Genomic DNA, 25,374 nt, shown 5'->3' with positions numbered 1-25,374 from the left:
CAGGTTGGCAGAGACATAAGTACCTTTGGACTTTATACAGCTAAGTTTTGAGGTTTTGAGGATGAGTCATGTCATGAAATTGTCCCTCAGTCCCACTTGCAGGTGTTTTTGTGGATTTTCATCTGCATGCTCAGCATGAAAAGCCATGAAGCCAGCAGAACTGATGTGATTTGCTTCAGCAGATTATCCCAAAGTTCATTGGCCAACTGCCTAAATGCTTTTGCAGTTACACAGAAATGTGTTTAAAAAGACTTGCAGAGGAAAAGCTTTTGAGCAAGGCACCAATGCCATGCATGCAGGCCAAATGCACACATTTGACATCCCTCTCTCATTAAAGGTGTTTCTCATTCCACACCAAAAATCGCTGAGATGTTCATGGATTCCCTTGAACTTCACCCCCACAACATGTGTAAAGAGGTACTGCCCAAGTCCTGTCTTGCTCACTTGCCTTTAATTTGCAAGAACAAATTCAGACTGGGAAAACAGATACTCTGATTGGTCCAGACTCAGTCTGCATTACTTGCTTCTCAGCCTAGGATTTGTTGGAGCCACTCTGCCTTCTTTTTGATGAAAAGCATTACCTGTAGACCACATTGGATCCCTGCATACCTGTGTGTGGTACTACTATATTTCTTCTAGCTACTTACTGATGATGAGATCATCTCATTCAGGGATATCCAGTAAATATGGGGGGAAGTTGTCCCTATTTAGTGTTTGATCATAAATGATGCAAAAGAAGACAGTCAAGGCAGAAAAGCAGATCTTTGTTAATGGGTGCAATCTGAAATCTGAATTTTGTTCATCAGGTCTGTGAGGAGAGCAGCAGAGCTCTGAGCACCCACCCTGTTTCAGAGAGGCTATAGCTGCCCTACCAAGTTCCTAACCAAGAGAAGTTATAGTTCCTAACCAAGAGAACTCTCTTGCACATGTTCCATCCAAACACAGGAATCCTACAGTCTTACAAGTAGAAATCCTCCTTGTAAGTAGGAATCCTACTTACAGCCTTATTTTGGAAAATAAGTCTGATATCCCAGGAGCATGGCTTTCCTTGTTCTGGCATCCCAGTGCATTGTATCACACACAGTGGTGAGTGAAGGAAGTGACATCTCTTTATGAGAAAGAACCTCTAGCTTTTGCCCCTCAAGTGGTTTGAACAGAGCAATTGGCAAATGAGATGCTCTGAAACTATTTCAGTTAAATCTGTGCCATTTAGTAAGTGGTCATGCATGGTCATAGCCCTGACTAGATTATTTCTGTGTGTCCTTTGTGTTAAATTAATTTCCGGGGTCACATTGAGTGATCACATTTTAGCTTGGCTGATGAATTGGTGATCTATCTCCACATCACACTCATCTCATCAGCCTGCACTCACTGATCCCTGTAAAAGGCATAGCAGTGCTTCTGCCAGGCTCAGACTTCTGCTGTCCCTCCCCTGTCCACATACAGCAGGTTCCAATGCTTCTCTTCACAAACATGTGCTGCATATAACAAGGAGCCCCTGTCGCATCCTCGCCCTTCACATGGCAGCCAGGAATGGTTTCTTTAGGGCTCTGCAGGCATCATTCCCTCGTGAGAACAGCTGATCCTTGTTTGTCCTTTCTGACACACAGACAAAAGGTAACCCAAGACAAACATGGGTGTCAAGCAAGCCCCCTTAGCTAGTGACTAAATGCCTTGAAACACCTCTGCAAACATCCCAAGAGAAATGGCATGTGCTGTTCTGTGGTGTGATGCAACACTGATTTGTTGCATCTACAAAACATCCCCATAATTGTGTGAAATTGAGTGTGAACAAGCAGTTGAATTGCAGTTCATCAAACATAATTAAACTGAAACACAGCAGCAGAAATACCCCTTTTATCTTGTGTAAGGGCTGATGATATAAATACAGAGCACCCCAGAATCAAAAAATCGACTAAGCAGATGTTTGCTAGTCTGTGAATTCTTTTGTAATGCAAAAATTACTTTTATCTCTCACTGCCTATTTTTGAGTGCTCATCACTGTGCTGCCTGAGTGCTTTGATAAAGGACAATAAATATATTTAGCATATGCTTAATTCATTAAAAAATCAATCTCCTTTATGTAATTTGGCAACAAAAGAGAAACCATGGAAAATACATTTATAAATGTCTCCTACACTAGATTGTAACTATCTCTTTAACCAGAATTTTTAAAAAGGGGGGGGGTAAAAAATGTACAAAATAGTTAAAAAGAAGATGATAGAGCTCAGATTGTGTGATCTGTCCTGTGAAGAGTGTCATCTCCTAATGATCCTACATAAAGTCTCCTTTATCCCCACAGAACATAGTGCAGCATGGACTCAAAATAAAGTGGGTGAATTTATTCCAGAAATGCCCTTGTGGTGTGGAAGGAAAAGAGCAAGATCTTCTCTGCTCTTTGTCCAAAAGATGTTGATTTGATCTCCAGAGAGAGGTGTCCTCAACACCACCTTCACCTTAGCCAGGCATTGCATGGAGGCAGGCATTGCATGGAGCATGAGAGTTTCCCACTGAAAATATATTGGTGCAGGGATTACAGTGCTTTTGTCCCCAGGTGCCCCAGGAACTGCCTGGACACAGCAGCCAGCAAGTGCAGCCTTGATGCCTCCTTCCCACTGACAAGAAGATAATGGACAACAGTCTGGTCCAGACCACAGACCAGATTTAGAGATGAATAACATAAACATGTTAAAACTATCTACTTTACATAAGCAGAGGGGCTCATTTTTTTTCTTTACACAAGGGTAAGAAAGCTAGGCTTTGAAAATACATTCAAGAATTAGGGCTCCAAACAGGAGATGCTGTAGACTGTATATGAGACACAAATTATAACCTTGCATCCCAATCCAGATAATTTAAGCATGATAGATCCCTTGCAGATTCCAACAATCTCTTGGTTCTCCAACCCTTGCATTTTCTATGCACTGTAAATTTTAACTGAACAGTGCACTTTCAAAGGCAGAAAAATGCCTTGAAAGGACTTACCTGCAATTTGAAGTACCTGTATCTCTGCTAGACCTGGCCTTCACTTACTAGGCAAATGCATCTGTCAGTATAAATTGCCTCTCAGTGGCTTTATCCATGATTTCTCCATGATGGAGCTGAGAGCCCATTTTCTGTTTGAAAGCATTTGAGCTCTCAAGTCAGGAAAGAGTTCAAAAAACAAGCACTAGCCTCAGAGACTTCTCAGATCAGCCTGGAAAACATGTCAGTTTTTGTAGCCCTCAAGAAAATAGAGATTGTTCTCATTAACCGTATATTAGGCCAACTCAAATGACTAAGAACCTGTTTACAGCCAGGTCACCAGGAAAGAAGATTTCAGCAGGAGGCCAAGACTGAACATGTGACACCATCTAAGGATCATTGAATATATGTTTGAAACGTCCAAATAAAAGTTCAAGTAACATTTTCTTTTCAGAATTTCATCCCTGGTTTTCATCTTATGTCATAGAAAGCAGAATCCAGCCCCAAGATAATCTTCAAGGGGAAGAATAATGCTATAATAACACAGTGAAGCTTGCAACCCTGGCAATGAATGTTTATCTCACACTGCTCTCCCTGTGAGTAATGTTTAAAATAAATAAATACTGCAGGGGAGATGTTGTTAGTGCAGTTGTTGGGTTGTATCCTTGTGGCAAGCTTTTTATCATAATAGCACAGGAGAGCAGTGTTTCTTTGCAAGGCAAGTTTGAGCCAGAGTGCAAAAGCACAGAAAGTCTGTTAATAAATAATGGACTGGGCATGTGGGTTTTGCAGTGACTTAAAAAGTCAACCCCTTCAAAGTACAACACTATGCAAGTGCTATTGAAACAAAACAAAAGAAAATGGAATGATTTAATTTCCAGTCCCTTGGAATGACAGACATGCTGTCCTCAGAAGAGAGTGGGACCTGTGCAAATGTGATGGCAGATGCAGCAGTGCAGTGTCAGCTGTACAGTGACATGCCTTCATGTCTTCCCACTTGTGTTGTTCCACCCAAGCAGTGGCAATGGTACTACAGTTTGCTCATGAATTATGGTACCTGGAATGTGTTTTTTATGTCTGAAGACTATCACACAGTCAGAGGGATAGATCCTCAGCAGGACTCAGGTTGGTTATTTTGTGGATTTGATGATGTCATATCCTACAGAGGTCTAGAGATTATCATTATCTTGGGTTTAGGAGCTAGCAGCAGCAAATGCCAACATCTTAAACTTTACCTTCACAGTGTAAGGACACAATAGACTAGAAAGAGAAAAGATAGCCAGGAGCTCCATTACTTGGCTATACAAAGCTAAGAGCTGTTCTTGACTGAAGAGGGACCAATAAATTACACTGAACGGAAGGGAGATCAGGTCATTTACCTTAAAAAGGACAAGACCTCTTCCTAAAAAGTACATTTCAGGCCTACCAGGATGGTCTGTGACAATACCAGAGCATATTGGCAGACAACACTGCTTTGCCCAACTTAGGAACTGCCTAATGCCAAGCCGGGCATGCCATCCCAGCATTTCATAATAAATGTAATTTACAAACAGTTAGAAAAATTAAACACTTACTTGGTCCAAGACCTATGGAAAATGCAGCAACATAGACAAGCAGGCTGGCCAGTGAGAGCCATTTCAGGGCAACAGGAACCTCCCCACTTTCCATGTGAGATCCTGTTGTGCTTTTGCCTCCTGCCAGGGCAGTCCTGTTCAGTTCTCCTGTCCTGGCAACATCTGGGCTTTGTACATCAAATGACAATCTTTCTGTTGGAGTCATGGTAGCAAAGAGGTCCTTGAGACTCCCATTGGTGACAGTGAAGTTTCCTGGTCTCTGGAGAGAGAAATCCTCTGGAGACTCGCTTCTACAGACCTTGGTGAAATTCACATGTATGTTATGGTTCACTAAGCCCATAGTGACCAACGATATCGCCATAACAGAAGAGCCAACACACAGAAAAGTTTTACTTCCAACTTGATCCACAAAAAACGTGGCTGGGACAGTGCTGACCACTTTAACCACTCCAACTCCAGTAGAAGCCAAGCTGGCAGCTTCATTGCTCTGGAACCCAACTGACTTCAAAACAGTCGATGCATAAAATAAAATGTTGGGTTGCCCAGTTGTTTGCACAAAAAACACTAGAGTGAGTCCTACCAGCATTCGGGCCCTCATGTTGTTCTTTGAACGAAACAGGTCCAAGAAACTATACTGATGTTCATCTTTCAGGGAAGACTTAATCACAGTAAGCTCTTTAGTAGCATCTGATGTTTCCCGTAGCCTCTCCAGTACTTTTCTTGCCGCTTCATCGTCATTTTTCATCACAAGAAACCGAGGGCTTGGTGGAAGGAAATACATGGCAATAGCTTGCACAGCACCTAATGGAATCACGAGGCCAAACATGTACTTCCAGCCATGAGATATGCTGGCAAATGCATAATTTGAAATGTAGGCAAAGAGAATGCCTATCACAATCATGAGTTCATTTAATGACACGAGAAGGCCTCTTCTGTGCTGTGGGGCGATCTCAGCGATATACACACATGTTGCAATTGATGATAATGATATGGAAATACCTATGGCAATCCGGCCCACAATGAGTATCTTGTATGATTCGTAGGGCAGCAAAATCAGACTCCCCACCACAAGCAAAGAGGATGCAGTAATAATAGCAAGCCTCCTTCCAAATCTGTCTATAAGAAATCCACCGGTAAGGGATGCAAATAAGGCCCCAAAAAGCAGGGAGCTTACAATGACCTCCTGCTCTTTGCAAGAGAGTGTTAAAATGCTGCTCATCTGAAGGAGAGCTCCGGAGATAAGGCCTAACTCATAGCCCATCAGAAGTCCACTTATGGCAGCAATGGCAGAAGATAGAAAGGTGAATGTCCCACAACCTGAAACAAGAGGATAAAACAAAAAACAAACAAAAAAAAAAACCTAGTGATTTCTGCAACATTCTGACAATTAATAATAATTTTATTTGATATACCAGTTTAAAAAATCTCTCGTAACTTTTAGGCAAAGCAGTTAGGCACAATACACATCCAGCAGCAGTGGTGACACAAAAGCTATTTACATAAAAAGCTATTTCTGGAAAGAAAAAAAAGAGTAATGAATATAAAATCTTTAGCTTTAATGCTTTTGTGTCTCTTATTTCCTGATCAGAAGTCAGTAAGGTTTTGATCAGGTCTTAAATAATTAAACCTTCTGCCTCAGAATATTATTGCAAAAAGAAATGGTGAGAAAGCAATTTTTGCCTTGAGATTTTTCAGTGTTTTTCCTAAACTGAGGAAGTCTCATCCACCCAACTAGAGTACCATGAGCAAAGAAACCACAAATTTCTTAGCCAAATTGCTTCAACCGTGACTGAAATAAGTAACAAGTTTTCTGTCACCACTTATTACTTCCTTTGTTTCACCTGAGGATGACATGAAGGCTGCTGGTAGCATTGTTTTTATTTTGCCAAATTGGAGATATATTCAGTGAGCACCAGGCTGATGCAGATATCTGGGACATTCCAGGGAAACTGATCTTTGAGGCAAACATTAACTTTCTAGGCTTTGTTCATGTCTAAACTCAGATTCTTTTGAATATCTTGATCAAATATTTTGCATCCCTTTTGACTGCCATAATGTCAGGAATAAGAAACAGATGATGAAAACAATGCAGATTATATGCCTTTGAATGTCCGCTTTAAAACAAACTCATTTTATACAATTGTGATTCATTGTTTATTGTTACAAGATAGATTTGACTGATCATATTCTACTAACTGTGAAGCCTTTTGCACCCTAAACCTTGAGGAATATATCAGTTTGTTATTGTTGGTCTCATTCTTTCCCCCAGCATGATTTTCCTCGCATCATGATGTTGGCTGCCACACAACTAGGAAAATAGTAAATCAACTTCTGATTTTGCAGTTAGTGTCCAAGGAGAGATGGCTTTTGCAGCATAATGAGTCTGGATTTAGTTAATTCTTATGGAATGAGTGGGATACAGTCTAACTGGAAATGATACACAGAGTTTGTTTATTTTTAGCTAATTTTTCTAAGGCGTTAAGGCTCTTTGATCACGTTGACTGCTCACAGTTCCCTGCCAATAATTTTGAGCACGTTGGTGAGGATCAGTCCCATTTGACAGATGATATTATTACATTTCGAAAGCAAATCTTGAATAGAGAGAAGGAGAGCAGCCCTAGCAGTGCTGAAGTAAACAGTGCCAGAGCCCTGGCCCAGACCATGGCATGTGGCCACATACCCTACTAAATTTCTGGCAAGATCCCTGGCACATTTGCACCCCAAGCCACCTTGTGTTCTCCTAACAACTCCTAGAAGTAAACAATTCCACCATCCCACCCCGCAGCCACTCCACAGGCAGAAGGGTTATTTTGGAGGGTAGCACAATATAATTGTGAATATAAGCAATGCTTCGGGGGTCAGGGGACATGTGTAAGCCCATTAAGTCTATTAAGATAAATATTACCTATTAGCTCTCCTAACTTTGAACTAAACAGCAGAAGCCAAACAGCAGCAGGCCTGAGATACTGAGTGCACCAAATGCACCTCAACTCAAACTCAAATGCATTACACCTCAGGTGGTGTGGCTGGCAAACTAGAGATAGATAAGACATTGAGGAGAAGCACATGATTTTGTCTTGGTGGGCCATAAGGAGACAGGGGAATGGGTTTATTGTGAAAAGTCTTTCAGAAGAAGGTGGAGGCGGGTGGTAGATTTATTGGGATGGAGATGGGACATCTTGAAGAAAATATCAGAAACAAATTTTCAAAATGTTCCAGAGATGGAACAATCTTTTTTATATTGTTGTTGTCTGTATCTGTTAATATTTCTAAAGCTTTTTCTTCCTTTATATCTGCAGTATCTGAAACCATTTCACTTATTTTAAATGGAAGCATGGGTTAGGTCCTGCTGTACTTCCCTCACCCATTGAACAGTACTTCAGTGTAAGCACTGCTGACTACAGCTAAGCTGCTTTGTACTGCATCCTACAATGCACACATGAAATATTTGTTTTATCATTGCAAAACATAACTTCTCCTTCCTATTTATACTTTTGAGTTGCCTTCTTGCTGCATATTATTATATGTGGAGAATATACCCTTCTAATGAATCCTGGCTGGAAATCTGGGCTGATAACAACACAGTGTTGTGCTGAAGAAATGAGCATATCAGAAACTAAACTGCTAATTTGATTGCAGTGCTCTGCCCAAACTACTGTTCAGTGCTGATGTTTGTGCTTTCTTGACTACCTCTATTTTATATCATTGAGCCACATATATTTTACACAGGATTTTACCTCAATTTATATATTAGGGAGTAGAGAGCATTGTGTTCATCCAGCCTGATACTCACAAACAGCACAACATAATCCTTCAGACATGTTTCAATTATGTTTTATCTGAACCAAGCGACTTAAAACATTGAGCTTTGATTTAAAATGGCTAGTGATTGAAAACCAATGACTTTAAGATTTAAATCATCACAATGGTTAATTGCTTTTACTGTAAGTTATCTGTAAATTATTTCTAGACTTAATTTCTGCAGCTTTAACTTCCAGCCATCAGATCCCATTCTCCATTTGCCCACAATTGTGTTCACCAGGTACAAACTTTAGCCTGTCATTGAGTCATCTCACAGACATCTCCTTTTTAGCTACTTACCCTGTGAGGCTTTACAAATTTACCAATCCCTTAAGTATTCAAACCTCTGTTCTCTGAACATTTTCCAAACCACCAGCTTCTTCAGTAAATTGATCTGGACCCAGTGCTCCTGCAGTGATTACACAGTGCCAAATAGAAACTTGACATAATTTTTCCAGTCCTGGTGGACATTTCCCTCTCTACTTGTCCGAGGATTCTCACAGACACGTAGAGAAGCTTATCTTCTGGTTATCCTTCAGGAAAACCTACTTATTTTCTGCCTAGATTCTTTTCAAGACACTCCCATGCCTCTAAACATGACCTACCTCGTTGCATCCTAATGAGGAATGCAAATCACTTTACATTTGTCTGTATTAAAATACATAGGACAGGTTCAACTTACCTAACTGTGAGACATCAACATAATCTCTAGATTTCTCTTGTAACCACTTGAGAAAAATAGGCACTTCTAGACATCTGAATCAGGTCAGATGCCTACTTCCCTCTACTGCCTATAAAAGGAAACTGTGCAGCTTGCTCAGATGCAGATGTCTAAAGTTAGCAGAGAGGAACCCCAGACAGCACATTCACTTGCAGTCAGCAGGGCAAGGCATTCAAATTGCTTTCAGCCAATGACATATCCCATTTATTGATCACCCATCACCTTTATCACCCTGTTAAATAATCTGTTATTATTTTCTTCCGAGAAATTGAGAAAAAACAATTAAGTAACAGGGGCAAACGCTGAGCTTAAGGCTCTGCAGCAGAAACACAGCAGCATGGACAGTGTACCCTATGGATACTTCGAAGTCTGTGTCCTGCACAATTCTTAATTCTTAAAATGTTGGAATGTCATTTTTGTATGGTTTCAGTTTCTGAATGAGAGTGTCAAGTCAAATATCTTGACAGAGTCCACCACCAGCACTGTTCTTTACAATCCAGACTGTGCTCATATCAGCCTGTGGTCCTTAGATCAGAGAAACTGAGATGGTTATTTATTTTTAGTCTGAGAGTCTGTACAAGCTGGATGTAGAGCTTGGACACCTGGGAATTGATAGGGAAGCATTCAAGCCCACATATTTCTTGCTTCTCCAAGTAGAGCAACTCGATCAATGTCTTCATGTTTATTTTGTTTGGTTTTGGTGGGTCAGCTGGTACCCTTCTTCATGTGTCCAGTGACACATACCCACAGTTGTACAGAAACAGTGAGAAAGGCTGTAACTAGAGCACCCCCAAATGAAAACCAGATCCTGATGTGATGCAGAGAGAGACACATTGTCCTGCATTAGCAGCAGCAAAGTCAGTAGTTAACTTGGTGTCCCTTGTCTCTCACAGGCACTATTCCACTGAAAAACATTGTTATATCACCATGAGGTTTTGTTTTAACTGGTGTACCCGAAATTTGCCTGCTCACAACTGCCTGCTGAGTTAAACCTTGAAATCTCTGCTCAGTTTCCCTTCATGGCCTTCCTCTAGGCAAAATTCCCTCTGACTTCAGCATATGTTTTGCTTTAACATTTCCAGATAAAGAATGTTGCAGTAGTTACTCTCACAATCCTTTTAAGTGTCACTTTTAATGATGCTGCTGCCAGTTCTTAGGCATTCCTTCTTTTTAGTAAAAAGCTTTTATATATACACATATATATATATATTTCTCTAATTTTTATGAAATGCCAGCAAAACATATGGCAGTGTATAGCACCAGGGGAATAAAATATTTTAATGATAGCTTCCAGAGAATTTTCTCCTTCTGTCTGCCACTAACACCATGGCTAATGAGTGTGTGGCTGGTATGTGACAAGTGATTGGAAAGTCTATTCTCTAGTTTCTGATGTAAACAAAGTGGTTTCTCACAACTGTTGTTCAAGTCAAAAGCAGCCCTACTTGGCAAGCAAACCTATCTTTAAGAACATTTGTTGGAAGTGTTTATGTTTGGTTCCTGAAAAGGAGACCAACTGCAGTTGTAGTACAGCAGCACAGTGTACTGACGATGAGGTTGGATGGGGCCAAGTACTAAGGATGTGCCCCTTCACTTATTTTCTAGCACATGTTTGGGAAAATACAGTCCTCCCAAAGGCACATTTGGTCTGTGGATGTATTTTATGGGCATTATGGATAAATGATCAGTGCCAAGGAAGATCTGCAAGCAGGCTGATCTGGGAAACACTACTCTTCACCCACCTAATGGGAGGTAGAGATATGGGAAAGGGGCCCTTTCCAGCTCAGTTTGGCAGTACCACGCTCCACGTTAGTCCAGACACTAAGATTTCTGTGATGTAGTTTTTTTTGCTTTCTCCCAAGAGATCATTCAGTAGAAATGATCTGCATAGAAACTACTGAGAGGGGGGAAGGAGATTACTTGATGTAATCTGTGCAAATATATCTATTTTGATAAGAGGGGACTCAACAATCTCTTCCACCATGGTACTTTCTTCTGATTTGATTTAATCTAAGATGAGAAATGTCTCAGCTTGGAAGGGAAAGAAAGTATTTTCCTGTCAGGAAAGTTCTTTAAATCCTTGCAATTTCTTTGATCTATTTAGACATTTGGAAAGTGAATTCAAATTCTGTCAACCATTGGTTAATAAGTGCAGGTTAGAAAACTGCAATGAGTTGAATGCATTGCCTAGATATAAACCCACAGTGTGGAATATCTTTTTTTTCAATAGAATAAGATATCTACTTTTATCTACAATAACTTTAAAAACTACAGCATCTGCATTTGAAAATTTTAAGCTATCTCTAATAACACTTTTTTTTTTTCTCTGAGTGCTGTCTGACACACAAAAAGTGTCTTTCAGGGATAAAGTATTTAAATTTCCCAAACTGTCATGAAAAAAGGTTTTGCTGAAGTGTATAGCATGAGGATCACTTTTTTTTTTTTTTTTTTTTTTTTTTTTTTAGGATAAATGTTTGATGGCATGTATTGGGAATTGCTACATAATTAAATCAAGGTTTTGCTTCTCATAAAAGCTAATTGTCCCATTTTCATGTTATAATGATCTTTGCTGTGCTGCCCCAGTCACTTCCTCTATCTCATCCAGTTGTCTAGTATAAAGAGATATATGTTACCCTGTTGCTCTATTCCAACACCTGAGGGTTTTTAGATCCAGTAGCTGTTCAGGAGGTGCATTTCTCCTATTAGCTATGATACATCTAATCTACCTGTCCCTATAGGAGTCTGGCATGGAATCTAAAAAAGCTACCCAACAAGATCCTAGTGGATGAAACAAATGGCAGCTTTGGGACAAAGCCAGATTGCAATCAGAGATGGAAAATCTCAGAAAATATTAACCAAAAATAATGTCAGGGCCATGTGGGATCACAATCATTTGACAAATAGGACTCCTCCCACCCAAGTGTGAAAGGCAAACCCAAACCAAATACTTTGTAAATTGAACAAAATGAGAAGGTGGAAGAAAACAAATGTACCACTCATCTAAACTCCTTCAGTGGTGGGAAGCACTGAATACTTTGTACAGCATAAGCCAAACTAATGTACTTTGTAAACAATATTCAAATTTCAGTAACAAAAGCCCCCTGATGATGGAAAGACAGGGAATGCAGATCCTGGACAGGCTCACCCTGGTCATGTAATCTCATATTGTTCTGCTATGTAATTTCATCATGTCAACAGGCAGTCTATCCCCTCATTACATGAAATGGCATTTGGGTTTTCTTTTGTTCATTTGTAGTAACAATCAACAAGTTCTTTTAATTTCTAACTATGTAATTACATATTTCTCAGGTTACTGCTTTAATTTTTGAGGGCAGGGACAGGTGTGTAATTTGCACACATCTTCCAACCTTAATCCACGTGCTGTAGAAACTTTGCTATCTGTTTGTTGCTATCCTATCTGCACTGCTCTTCTCAGTCCCTAAGGCAATGTTAAATGTGTCTGCACACCTACTGACTTTCTGTTCTTGGCTAACCTCTGATTCCAGTATCAGGAGACATTGCTTGACAGATCACTGTTACACTCCAACAAAGCATTTGTGCCTGTGGTTTCTGAATGTTCCTGTGCTAATCAATTCATCCAGCTCTAAGTGAACAAAATCTGCTCGGGACATTGTCATTTCTGGCTTATGACCATGATGTCCTGTTTGGGTACAACTGCCTTGTGGCTGAGAAATATGATTGTGGAGTATTATCCCCTTCAACTTATCAGCTGGGAAAGATCTTGAAAATGCAAAACCATGCTGCAACTGAGAAAAACTGACTGGGTAGGACAGCAAAGATGAAGAGCTATGAAATTCAGTTTCTGCACTGAAACTTAAAAACTTATTGCAGAATAAATGTTACAGCTGATTTTTGAGGGTATCAGCACAGAAACCTGTTTCTTCCTGAAATTCTTGGGAAGTAAAAACAAGAGGAAGACCCTGTCCCCTCACCCTGTACTGTTCCCCTGCATGGGCAGGTGCAGTGCTTGCCTGGACTCCCTCCACTCACTCTGCTGAAAAGGAGTGAACTGCCCCGAGTGTGCAAGGACCAGATCACTGTTGTTAGAGGGCAGCAGGTTCTCCTGTCTTTCAGATGGCCGATCTTCATAAAGGAAAAGGATTTACACAACAGATAGCACCTACACGAGCAGAAGGACAGAGGCCTTTTAGGGAAAGTGTCACACAAACCTTCATTCAAAATTCAATCTGGCAGTCCCTTTCCTTACTCCTCTTCCAGTTTTAGACATGGAGAAGGGATGTCCCGAGAGTGCCTTGGCTTTGCTCTGCCCCAGCCCCGAGCATGAGGCGTGCGGGCAAGAGCTGCTGCTGCTGGCCAAGAGCTGGCACCCAGCCCCTGCTGCCCCCTTACCTGCTGCAGCCGGGAGCCGGGAGCTGCTGCTGCCCCGGCCGCGCTCCTCATCCTCCCCTGCTCTCATCGCCTGGCTCGGCTGGCTGAGCTCCCCCGTGCTCTGCCCAGGTACCATCACTGCCCCCTTCGCACCTTGGCCGGGAGCGTCTCACACGGCTGCGCTCCTTCCCCGGCCGGCCAGGACAGGGCAGGTTGTTTTCCTCATGGCAACAAGTCCCTGAAGCCGGCTGAAACAAAATGCAAACCACAAAGTGGTTCGTGAACAACTTTGTTGCTATTTCAGAAGGCTTTGCCCTTTGCTGTGACACGGGCTGTTGCTATTCTGGGGAGCCTATTGCAGGCGAGGGGAGGGCCGTCTGTCGGAAGTATTGCTCTTGCCTTTTAACAAATAGTTGAGACATCAGACATCTATGCACAGCTCCATGCGCGTTCCTCACCCATCCACTTACAGGGTCTCTCTCTCTTTTTCCCTTTCTCTCTTTTTCCTCCTCTCCCTGTTGTTCACACACACACATTTTTAGCAGAGAGGACACACTGAAGGGGAGAGTTTGCTCTGTCAGCTGAAGTTAGGGCACTGAGCACACACGCAGCATCACTTCGTTCTTGTAAGTTATGAGCAAGTTATGGCGAGAAGTATTGGAGAGGAAAACAGCCATGGCAGCCCTTTGCAGCCTGTGATAGCAGCAACCAGGACTTTACGTGGCATAGATGCGCATGATATTTTACAAGCAAATGCAGAGCAAGCCACCCTGTCTTTTCCTGTGTCATGTCTTTTCCATTTATTTGTAGAATAAATGGACAATTATTTGTAGAAAAAACTGAGACTGCATCAGCTATATTGAGTCAAAGACTTGATTTTGACCACTGCTGGGAATCACTCCATCCTTACTCACTTCTGTGGCAGCAGTGGCCAGAGACTGGATGGCAGTGGGAGGAAAAGTTTGCAGTGGGTGCAGGTGAGCTGCCTATAGAGGCTGCCTGCCCTGCTCTGTCCCAGTCCTGCTGAGAGAGTCTCCAAGTGCTCTCAGCAGACCCACTGCCTTCATCAGGCAAGTTGTCCAAGTTACCTCCAGTGGGAATCACTGTTGTATAATCTGGCAGTGCTGCAGGCTTCTTGTTTGTGCTCTCTGCTTGCTTGCTTGCTTGTTTGTTTTTGTTGTAATACACTAACGCCTGCAGATAGAATGGGAGGGAAAGGTAGACATAGAAACTTGGTAGCTTTTTCAGTATTTCCAGACAGGAGAATTCCTAAACATTTTTTCCTTATGTCGAGCAGGCATAATAAGCCCTTTATCAATGTTTGCTTAGCAAGAAAAATGTGAGGAAAGACATTGTAACTGTAATCTGACAGCTGCCTCACTGCCAGCTTCAGAAACTGAACTGCCAGGGATACCACAGGGCATTGCTTCCATTGGGAAGTCTTGGTTTTGGCAATGCCTTTTACATGTAGTTAAATGAGTCAGCTGAACTCTGCTCTCCCATGCTACATACATTCCTTGTAAAATGTCCACCTGTCTGTCAGTACAGGACACTGTTGGTGCTGTTAACAATTTCTTGACACATCCAGAGAGGTGTTGTTTCTTCATGGGATATGTGCAAAAAGTAACGTTAACTTTTAAAGAAATTATTTTTTTGGGGAAAAAAAGAGAGGCTGTTTAGGCTGGGGAAGGAAAGGGAATGTTTTCATCGATCAGTCTCAGCTGTGATAAGATTCCTCTGTGATTATGTGGTGTGTAATCGACCTCCTCTAACAACCCACACCTCATATAACCCACAGCTCAGCTCAGTGCAAGCTCTCTGGGAACTCAGCTGACTCCATAGTGTCTTTACATGTAATGGTCCTGGAGATGCCAGAGAACTGCAGAGGTGCCTGTGGCAACTTGACAGGGAGGAAAGTTTTGCTCCCAAACGTGAGGCCCTAGAGGATGCTTTGGGGTTCCCTCCTCCTGCTGAATCACTCATCAGCTACAGAGTGTTACTGATTTTGGTGGGAGTTAAGAGATCTAACACAACTGTTCAAAACTGCCCCTAAACTAAATGCCATCCTCCAACTAAATATGCTGATTATACACTGCTGTTGGCACATACAGACTTTAGGAGGATTTAAAAACTTATCAAGAATTGCACTTTCCTCTGAACAAGAAGCATCTACCCCTCGGAGTAAATAATAAAAAAACCTGCTTTATACTGAGTTCTCAAATCTTAGGATGAACAGATTTTATGAAATCAATGTTAAGTATATACAATAGTGATTTTCTTTTTTTAATAGGAAAAAGAGGTATTTTAGAGAAACAGTATGATTTCTTTTAACTGTGTTTACACCTAGAATTCAGTCCCCTCAAAAGCCAGAACCTAGAATTATTTGAAATGTTTACCTCTTTTCTTACTAAGAAATCCAGTCAAATTATCCATTTTTCCTTTCTAGTTTTGCCTTTATTTCATGGTATCTATGCCAACTGCAACACAGCAATTGTTTAACTTTGTCCCCTGGGGTAATCTCAGAAGGTATGTACTTAGCTTGCACAGAGGGTAAAGCAGCCAGTACACAGTACAAACCATAATGGCCGGAGAAAATATGGAAGGAAGACATTCTTATTCTGAGGGTTTGTGTTTGGGCTGCCCAAAGGGCAGTGCACCCTTGCCATGCTGAGCTGTGGGTGCTGCTGAAGTGCCAGGAAGGTTCTTTGGCTTCAACCTGTTCCCTTGGTTATACCTTATGCCTGTATGGAAGCCTGGGAACTACCTGGGACAGATCAAAGCTTAGCCCAGGTTCCCAACAAAGACAGAATAAACCTAAGACCTTGGGAGGTGGGACATTAGGAAGATGCTAATAGAGTGAGCCCTGTTGGTTCAAGACCTGTATCAGTGTAACATGGTCTTTGGAGAAAAATGTTCTCAGTAAGTGGAAATGTGAAATACTTTAGCCTGAGATGGTGTTGTTATTAGAAATGGGCTGCAGTGTCATCAGTTTCAGCTGATAGTGAAAAGCCACAGCTCATCCAGCGTGAGAATGCCTTATCACAACTGTGGCAAAAATCTGAGGCATTGATGTTATTGGTGTTTACTGGTGCTAACTGGGAGCCCAGAAAAGGAAGGAACTGTAAAAAAGCCGATTGTAGGTAATGAAAGCAAACAGAAAGAGAAAACAAACAGCCTGTGCTACTTCTGCAGTCAAGCCAGTTGTAGAGGGATAGTGTGAGATGCAGTGACTGAAACCCTTGCTGGTGGCTACAGGGTCCTGGTCCCACAACCCCCTCTGCTTCCTGCCAGAAATAAACAGTCAAGCAAACAAGAAAAGCTCCAGTACAACAGACAAGACTGGGAGAAGGAGGAAGAAAAAGAACAGTGCTTTGATGCTTTTCAGTTCTCCATTGTTTTCCTGTTAGTGCACAATGCTCAAAACAATTGCTTGGCTGGGGCTCTGTGCCAGGAGCAAGGTGTCCCTTGGATCAGGAGCAGGAGCCTGCCAGGGTGGTGGCAGGCTGGGACAGGACTGCACCTGCTCTGCCCCTCTCATGGCTACCCAGGCAGGGAGTCCTGCTGGAACCAAGGAGCAGGGAGAAATATTGCCATAAGGCAACAAATACAAAATGCTGAGATGGGCAACAGATTAATGATGCTTGGAAGAGTAAGAGCCTTCTGACCTTCTGCCCAGCCTTCATAGCTGTGCTGTGGGAGGCTGGGCAGAAGGTCACACCCTTCAGGAGTGGGAAACAAGAGTGGGAAAGATTTAAAAGCCCAAAGCAGGAGACAGGCAAGGGGTATGAGTGCAACACTCATGAGGTTCCCCTGTTGGTTTTATCCACATGCAGTTGGCAAGAAATCACCTTTTCTGCTGTCTTCTCAGTTCCTCGCTTTCAAACTCGGGCAAACACTTTAGTACCGGAAACCTGATTAGACTAGAAAAAGAAGATAAGATAGACACATTAAATTGCTGAATAATCTGTCTGGAAAATCTGTGAGACTGATGTGGGGATTTCTTCTAAAATCTCTGGTTGTGATTTGTATTTGTATTTCTGGTGATCTAATAACTTAAATTTGGGACCGTGGAGAGACAGGGAAGTTGGTGATAAGCCAGTAAAAATTAATTAAGAGTTGAAGAGTTTTCTGAACCTGTTTTCATGGACCATCTTTATTAGAATTGGGGTAAAGAAGGTCATCTTATTTCCCTGTAGATTTTATGATTCTTAAAAAGAAGATAGTGGAAGTCTCCCAATTAATTTATTTTAAAATGTAGAAACAAAACTTTTCAGCAAACTAAGGAGAGCATTTTCTTGACATATCAGCTTAAGTTACTTTGCCTTTGTCTCTGATTGTTGAGATTTGCTCTCAGAACTAATAGTTTGCCATTGGCAGAACATGTTCATGAGATAGGTGGCTTGGAACAACAGGAGGAAGGCTAGGAGGACGAAAGAATGTAAGTGACATGGAGAGGAGAGACAAGAAAGAAATGGAGAAAAACCAAAAGAAAACCATACTATTTATCAAAAGAAAAAAAAAAAGCCTATTCTACCTATTTAGAAAAGCAGGAGTAGCCTTTACCATTAGTATTGACACATTAATACCCGTACACAAGGAGGAAAATATGCCAAAATTCCAGTTACTGAGCAATGAGAGCTGGATGAAAAAAAAAAAAAAGAGCTGCCTCAAGAAAGTAAAATGATGCATCGTTGAGGAACTTTGAATATAAAGATAATTTTTATTACTCTTGTGCAGCAAAAGAATTACAATTCAGCAGTCAGTTGTGCAAAGATGCTTTTAATAAATGTAAGATATATTTCATAAACACAATGTTTAGGCTATGCCATTTGTATAATTTTGGAACTCAATAAACTACACATACATCAATAAATGGATGACAGTAAGTAAATAAACAATATAGTCTGATATCATATAGAATATTCATTACAACTGAGAACACAAGTTTTTCATTCTTAGTCTTGCGGTTTCTTACTAAGTCATACTCTTTCTGTTATGCTCTTACTCATTGAGAGGCAATGATTTATACCAATATATTTTTATCTGGCTTTAAAAAACTCAAATCATAGACATAGTCCAGAGCTCATCACACTTCACAACTCCCTTCAGAGTCCCACTGACTCACAGTACAAATATTTAACCTTCTGGTCTTCTGTTAGCGTCTTCTTTTAAAGTACTCTTTAGAAGTACAGTGTGGCTTTGGTCAGCAACTCTAAGAGTTATATTTTGGCAGAAACTTGAAATCAAACTGAAGGTAAGAACTAAAGACTGGAAAATATAATACAAATAGAATTGGGAGGAGAAAACAAAATAAAATATAAATTTTAGTTCAGGTTTCCACTTTCATGACTGTGTAGCCTTTCTAACAAATAAAGGTCTTTTAGCTTCTGGGTAATCCAAAGGGGCCACTTGTACTTTGTCACTGAATACTGTTGTTTGTCATCACACACTGTTCTTTCCTGTTTGCTTCAGATATTTTTTATTTACCTTTCCTTGTTTAACAAATCATATAAATAGCAGCCTGTACATTTGAAGGAAAATTGTCCATCTGAAACCAAATTGGGAGGCAGTGCACATTTCCAATGCAAGGACTGAGCCTGGAGAAGCCAGTTAGTAATGTCACCCACTGCTTGAAATCAGGTGGTTTCTAGGAAGTTCCAAATAAGGTGTCAAAAATTGAATCCTTTAAGATCACTGTACAGTGGAAAGGGAAGTGTGTTCTTTACTCTTCTGATGAATTGTTAAAAATGTGTAAGCTGAAATTCCCTTTGCCTGGTCCAGTTAAGGGAAGAGATGTCCATTGCTTTGAGTTTGAGAAAAGTTTGCGTTGCTGAAATGTATTTTTTGTTGCTGGGAAACATTTTCTCCCACATGGAATATGTCAGTCACACAGGAAATGCAGTCATTTTCATGGTTTTAATTATTTCCACTGACAAAGTGTTTTGTTTTCTCCTGAAAATCTCATTGTTGCAAAAATAAACAACTAAATGTCATTAATGCTGTGCTTCGCCTTCTTGCTGGTTTTTGACCGCAGCTGGCAATCTGAAAGCAGTTTTACATGCATTCATTAAAACCAAATGTCTGGGTAAAGCTTTCCAAAGTCCATCAAAATTTTCAAGTCATTGCAGGCAAGCAGGAAATGAAACCAGCCTCCAAAGCACAGGTCAATCTGTGTTCACCCAGCAATCCTGAAGAAATGAGCAGTGGACACTCCCTCAATGCGGTAAATGCTTCAGGTCACCTGTTCCCCTGACAGAATCTCTGTCACCTGAGTCCATGAAATGTAGCAAAGGCAGTCTTCAGTGGACACTGTGCATCTGGGGGTGTCTCAAATTTATTTTGAGACTACCATTCCCCTTCAGAGCTGGAGATACTGAAAACTCAGTAGGTGAAGTGACAGAACTGCTAGAACCCAGGACAATACAGGAGAGGCTCTATGGAAAAAAATGGAGGTTTTCTGCCCCAGAATCCTTTCCTCTGCACACACCAAAATCCCATCTTTTGAAATACAGGTAGGGGAAATGCTGTGCTGGCAGCATTTTGACAGGGAGGGGACCTTTCTTTGACAGGGAGTTTCCTTTCTGTGCTGTATGTCCTGGACGTACAGGTAGGCACTTTGCTGGCAGAGGGAGGCCAGGGAGAAAACAGCTTATTTGCTTCCCACTTAAATGACATTTTTCTCCTGATTGCCATGAGAAGGGAGTGGATGCCCTCTAGGCACCAGGTCTCTGGTCCCTCACACCGGATGGTGTAGCTCCTGGAGGCAGGCTGTGTTACCCAACACAGATCAGTTGGGTGGGCTCCCGTGGGGGACCTCATTAGGGAAGAAACCTTCAGTTGGACAGTGGCTCAGAGAGGATCCCCAGCACACATCCTCCAAAAGCACTTGGTGGGGATTGCGCCTGCTGCAATTCAGAGGCTGGCATTTGCTCTTCTGGCATTTGAGGTTTTATTTATTGTGGGTTTTTTTTTTTAAAGCCCAAGATATATATCACCTCTGGCAAAGATGATTTTGTGATGCAAATCTTCTCTGTAATTTTCTGTTTAGTTTACCAGCATGGTTTTTATGAAGGAGCTCCCTGAGCAGCTGAGAACTGCAGCCTGCAGAGCCTGCTCCTGCCTCCCTCCACGACCCTGGTAAAGGCAGACAGCCTCACAAGAAGGCAGCTGCCACCTGTCACCAAGGTCCTTGTCATCCCAACACGGCTGCTTGGCTGACTTACTTCTGTTCAACAAGAGACTTCAGCATAAGGACTTGGGCCTTTCTGAAGACTACAGAAGTCCTGGTGCACTCATTTGCCTCCTACATGGCAGGGGCTGCCAGCCTATGAGTGACTCCACTCAGCAGACACCCTCCTCCCTCCCTTCTCATTCAGATTCAGACTCTGTGCTGCTCAGTTTGGCTAAAACCTCTCTGTTGCAGACTAATCACTGAAGCATTAGTTGTTTAAATTCACACTGTTGAAATAGGTGCTGGCAAAGCCCAAGGGACTGTCAGTGGTACAGCATGTGCTGTGCTGGGCACTCAGTGTCCTGAAGAGCACTGCAATGCCTCTGAGCAGGAATGCCCCAAGGAAAGAATGTCTGAGATTGGGTTCACAGCAAACAGCATGCACACAATGCTTTAGCCTTCCACTATGGCTTCTGACTTCAGCAGGACCTGTCAAACAAGAGAGAGCAAAGCATAGTTTTGTAGTTAGCTCTGATAAAGTTCAGCTCTTGGAAAGGACTTTACCACCATGGACATAGTGCATGAGGAAGATTTTTGGGTACATGGAGTCAATAGACAGAAAGTTGCTGACTTGGCTGAAAGTTAATTTCACACCACAAAAAGTAATCAGAAACTCCACAGCAGAACTAGAGTGGCTGCTTATTTGTAGCTAGAGAGCAAGGAAATTTGCAAGTCTCTTCCTGGGTCCTCTGGGTAAGTGAAAGACCCTTTTTTCTTCTCCAACTTCATCTCATTGATTTTTGGGAAAGCTGATGATGAGTTTTGGCACTGCCTTCAACTTCTCCCCCTTCAGACTGAGAATTTTGAACACATCTCTCACGCTTCACCTTCTTCTCCAAATCTTACCCTTTCCTAGGTAGTTACCAATATGCATTCCACCTCTCAAAGGAAATTCTCTCCTTCCTGGTCTGTCACTTTCCTGAGCTGCAACCTTGGCTTTTTGCAGTGGGTATCTACTCCTTCCTGATAGAAGCTCTGAAATTTCAGTTGCACTCAGTGAATATGACATCACACCACATACGCACTCATTGTTTCTTACTCCAAGCTCTTTGACCGTGTCCTCTCCTCTACCTGAGCCCACCCAAAGGGGCAAAGCACCTCCAGCAGTGAGAAAAGAAAATCAGGCCTTCAGTATCCTTTTGAAAAAGTCTCAGTTCACTGCAAGACATCTGACTTTGAAATGGCTTTCTGTGAGATTTAGAGATTTTTTCTGACTAACATGTTTAGACATATATATCCATGTTTACTGCTGTGGGGTTTGGATCCCTTGCCAATTCTAGATGCTAATATACTTGTGCCAGCTCTCAATCTCTTGGAGACATGCCATGGAAATCAGAGGCAACATATTAAAGTGCCTAATTCCTGGAGTCTTATGATTATCACATCTACACAAACCACCCTCTTAGCTGTAAAAACTTAAAAGCCTGAGTTGTTTAAGCTTCATTCATAGAAACTCAAGAGTTAGAACATAAAATGCATAACAGCATTTTTTTTATTTCTAAAAGCCATGTTTTCTAAGCCAGTATGTTGATTATATTATGAAAGGTTTAACATTTACATGTTTCCATTTTATCTGCAGCTTGAACATACATGACATTAAATTGAAGAGAATGATCAGTTTTATGGATAGAAGACATTTAATCCTTCAGGTTTATGACTGCAGGATGGTTGGAACAGGTCAATGCTTGCACTATTGATATGGATGGGGTAGTAATGGGCAGGTACTCGAGGGACAGTGCCCAGATGTGCAGCAACACACCCCTGGTCCCAGTTTTGGCTGGGATAGAGTTGGCTGGGAGGCACTGATCACTGCTCGGGAATGGGCTGGGCATCAGTCAGTGGGAGGTGAGAAGTGGTATTGAGTATCACCCGGGGCTTTTTAGGTTTTATCTCTTCCTCTCTTGTTTGATGATGATGTTGATTATTTACTTTGTTTCAATTATTAAACTGCTCGTATCTCAACCCACCAGTTGTACTTTTTTTTTCCCCCTTATTCTTGTCCTTGTCACACTGGGACAAGCTAGGGGAGTGAATGGGAGGCTGCATGGTACTTAATTGCTGTCTGGTGTTAAACCACAATACCCCAAAAAGGAGGGTTTTCAATTTGTCGCTTAAAAGGGAGGGCCTGAGCACAGCCTACAACTGCCTCAGTCACCTGAAATCCTCCCTGCCAAGGGAAACACCTGTGCCAGTGGCAAGCTAGAGCAGTGAGGGCTGGGCAACACAGCTGCTGTGGAATTCCCCTTAACTATTTGCCTATGTCTTTTTGCAGGTGTTGGGAGGTTGGGGAGGAGGAGCAGAGCAGCTTATCAAAGTCTCCACCTCTTTATTGGATCCTGGTTCCTCAGAGATAATGAGTGTCATGGAGCAAGTGGGATTTGGAGGGAATATTTTGGAGAAAAAAAAATGCAGAAATGCTACTGCTCTGCAAGGTAAGTGCAGCTGGACAGGTGCTTGCAATCAACAGATGGGTTTGTACCTACTGCATGGACTCTGCAGTCTGCTGGAGCTGTACAGGCTGCTCTCAGATTTGGCATGTCTGCTTTCAGACAGCTTTCAGAGACTTCCCACATCATTCCATCCCTCCATCTTCATTTCCAAGTGACTGCCAGATCAAATCGAGGTTTGTTCTCTGTAGGTTGCTGTGAGTTTAGGCAGGAGAGATTTTTGGGCAGCCCAACAGCCCAGGGGCCACTTAGTTCCCTGTAGATGGGGCTCCTGCCTGGACTGTGCCACTCTGGGAAAAGAGGAAGCTAGAGAGCAACTCACTACTATCTCAGCAACAGCTTGTGTTGTGTTTCTCTGCTTAACTGAGCAGGGAAAGAAACAAAACAGCTTCTTCTTGAAGACAGTACAGGTTTGTCTCAGCAAGTCATATCAGAGATAATCACAGACATTCTGAAAGGAGCCCACAAGGATCATCACATCCAACTCTAAAGTAAATGGCTGGTATGGGGATCAAACCACCACTTTGGTGTTATCACCACCATACTCTGGCCAGCTGAGACAATCTCAAATTTGTTCTTCATGTTTGAGTACTGCATAGGTTGATTTCATGCACAGGGGCATCTGGAAAAATTACTACAAAAGGCAGCTATGTGCAAGGTGGTAGATCCCAGAAGCAGAGGGTATTTGTGCTTCTGTTACTCTGCACTTTTGTGCACATGCACAACAGATTGCTTAACTGTACTGAATACAGGTTTCTTCACACACCCTCACCTTGTTCAGTACACAAAGAAGATAATCATTAGCTAATAATATTGTGGAGGTCTGTGGTACATCAGAACTCAATCTTCAAAACCACAGCCATTGCTGCTTCCTTTATAACCTACAGTGATAGTGAACATTATGATGTTTGTTTTTTTCCAGCCTGTGGTATTAACCTTGGAAATGGAGATAATCTGTCATGGAAATATAGTTAACAGTTTCCCCACAAAATGCTACATGCTACAGTAATATATAAAAATTTCATAAGGCTGAATTAATCCACCTTTACAACATGACAAAAAGATGAATGGATAGCATTAACTCTGCATTGGAGTGAAGGAAAAAAGATATGTCATTTTAAAGCCCAAAACATCCTTTATATTTGGACACCCAGCTTGGGAAACCTAGGCTCTGTCCTTGTGATGTAGTATTAACCAAGTCTTAAAACATATAAAGGCAGCTACCGTTGACTTTATTCACACTTGGGAGTCTGGAACACAGATGAAAATAAAGCTTAAGCATTTCAGACCGTGCCAAGGGGAAAAATAAGTCTGACAGCGTCCCCTGTAGGCCATCTAGTCCATCTTCATGCCTTAACAGAAGGTCAGCTATCTCAGTCTTTGCTGGTTATCTTTATTGCTAAATTTTTCCTGCCTAACCTGCTCTTTAAAAATGCCTAAACTCACATATTTCGCTTTCTTCTGAGGCAGGTCTCTTCCAGTGCCTACTTACGCTCGTTTTTAGACTCACGTTTATCATAAACCCTCTGTACAATTGCTGGTCCATCTTTTCTTGTTTTGTCCCCAGGGGACATGAAGAATCATGTATTTCTCTGCTCTTTGTAGATGTTGGATATCTGCTGCTGACTCTGACAAGACTCCTCACTGATTCACACCCTTTTTGGGGAATGTTGCCCAGAATGGGACATGAAACATCAGTGGATGCCTCAAGGCTGCTGAATAAGGCAGAAAAATTTCTTCATGAGTGTTATGTGTTACCTTTTCTGCTTATGTGTCGCAGATGTGATCCTCACATTTCTGCCCAATAGTGTCAACATAATTGCTCATTAATAACAGGGTATGCTACAACCTCAATTCCCTTTCTGAAGGACTATTAGCCAGCCTGCACATCCCATCTCATAATTCTGTAGTAAATTATTCTTACTTAAATGTATGATTTTGTGACTGACTTATTACTCACACTTTTTCAACTCTCTATACTAATTTGTCAATCTTCTGCCCTCCTGTGTGCCTGCAGCTCCCCTCCCAGCAGGGTGTTGTTTGTGGTCTCCCACACAAAGTGAATACACACATCTGCTAATGCCATGAGTGGTGGAAGAGGAACCAAGAGAAAAGAAGTAAACCCAGGAGAGACCACTGTGGAAAACAGATTTTTCTCTACCTTGACAAGTATTTGTTAATAATTCTTAATATTTATTAAGAATTAATAACAAATAATTGCAGTGTCCCAGCTGCAATAATTTTCCATGCATTTAAGAAACAAGGCATGTACCAATGAACAAACTGACT

The 25,374-nt window shown here is 41.8% G+C and overlaps 1 protein-coding gene across 2 annotated transcripts in view; it reads right to left on the bottom strand.

The window, feature by feature from the left end:
• Positions 1–13,733, bottom strand: part of SLC2A12 (solute carrier family 2 member 12) — a 31,157-nt gene extending 17,424 nt beyond the window's left edge. For both annotated transcript variants that reach the window (XM_083858200.1, XM_083858201.1), the window contains exons 1-2: positions 13,429–13,733; positions 4,539–5,855 (exon numbers count right to left, since the gene is read on the bottom strand). In XM_083858200.1, the coding sequence (XP_083714326.1) occupies positions 4,539–5,855; positions 13,429–13,543 (1,432 nt within the window). In that variant the 5' untranslated portion in view covers positions 13,544–13,733. The remainder of the gene's footprint in view (positions 1–4,538; positions 5,856–13,428) is intronic.
• Positions 13,734–25,374: the final 11,641 nt, after the last annotated feature.

Source organism: Zosterops lateralis (genome assembly GCF_965231275.1).
Source record: "Zosterops lateralis genome assembly, chromosome: 3".
Lineage (NCBI taxonomy): Eukaryota > Metazoa > Chordata > Aves > Passeriformes > Zosteropidae > Zosterops > Zosterops lateralis.
This window is presented reverse-complemented; position numbering and strand designations above follow the sequence as displayed.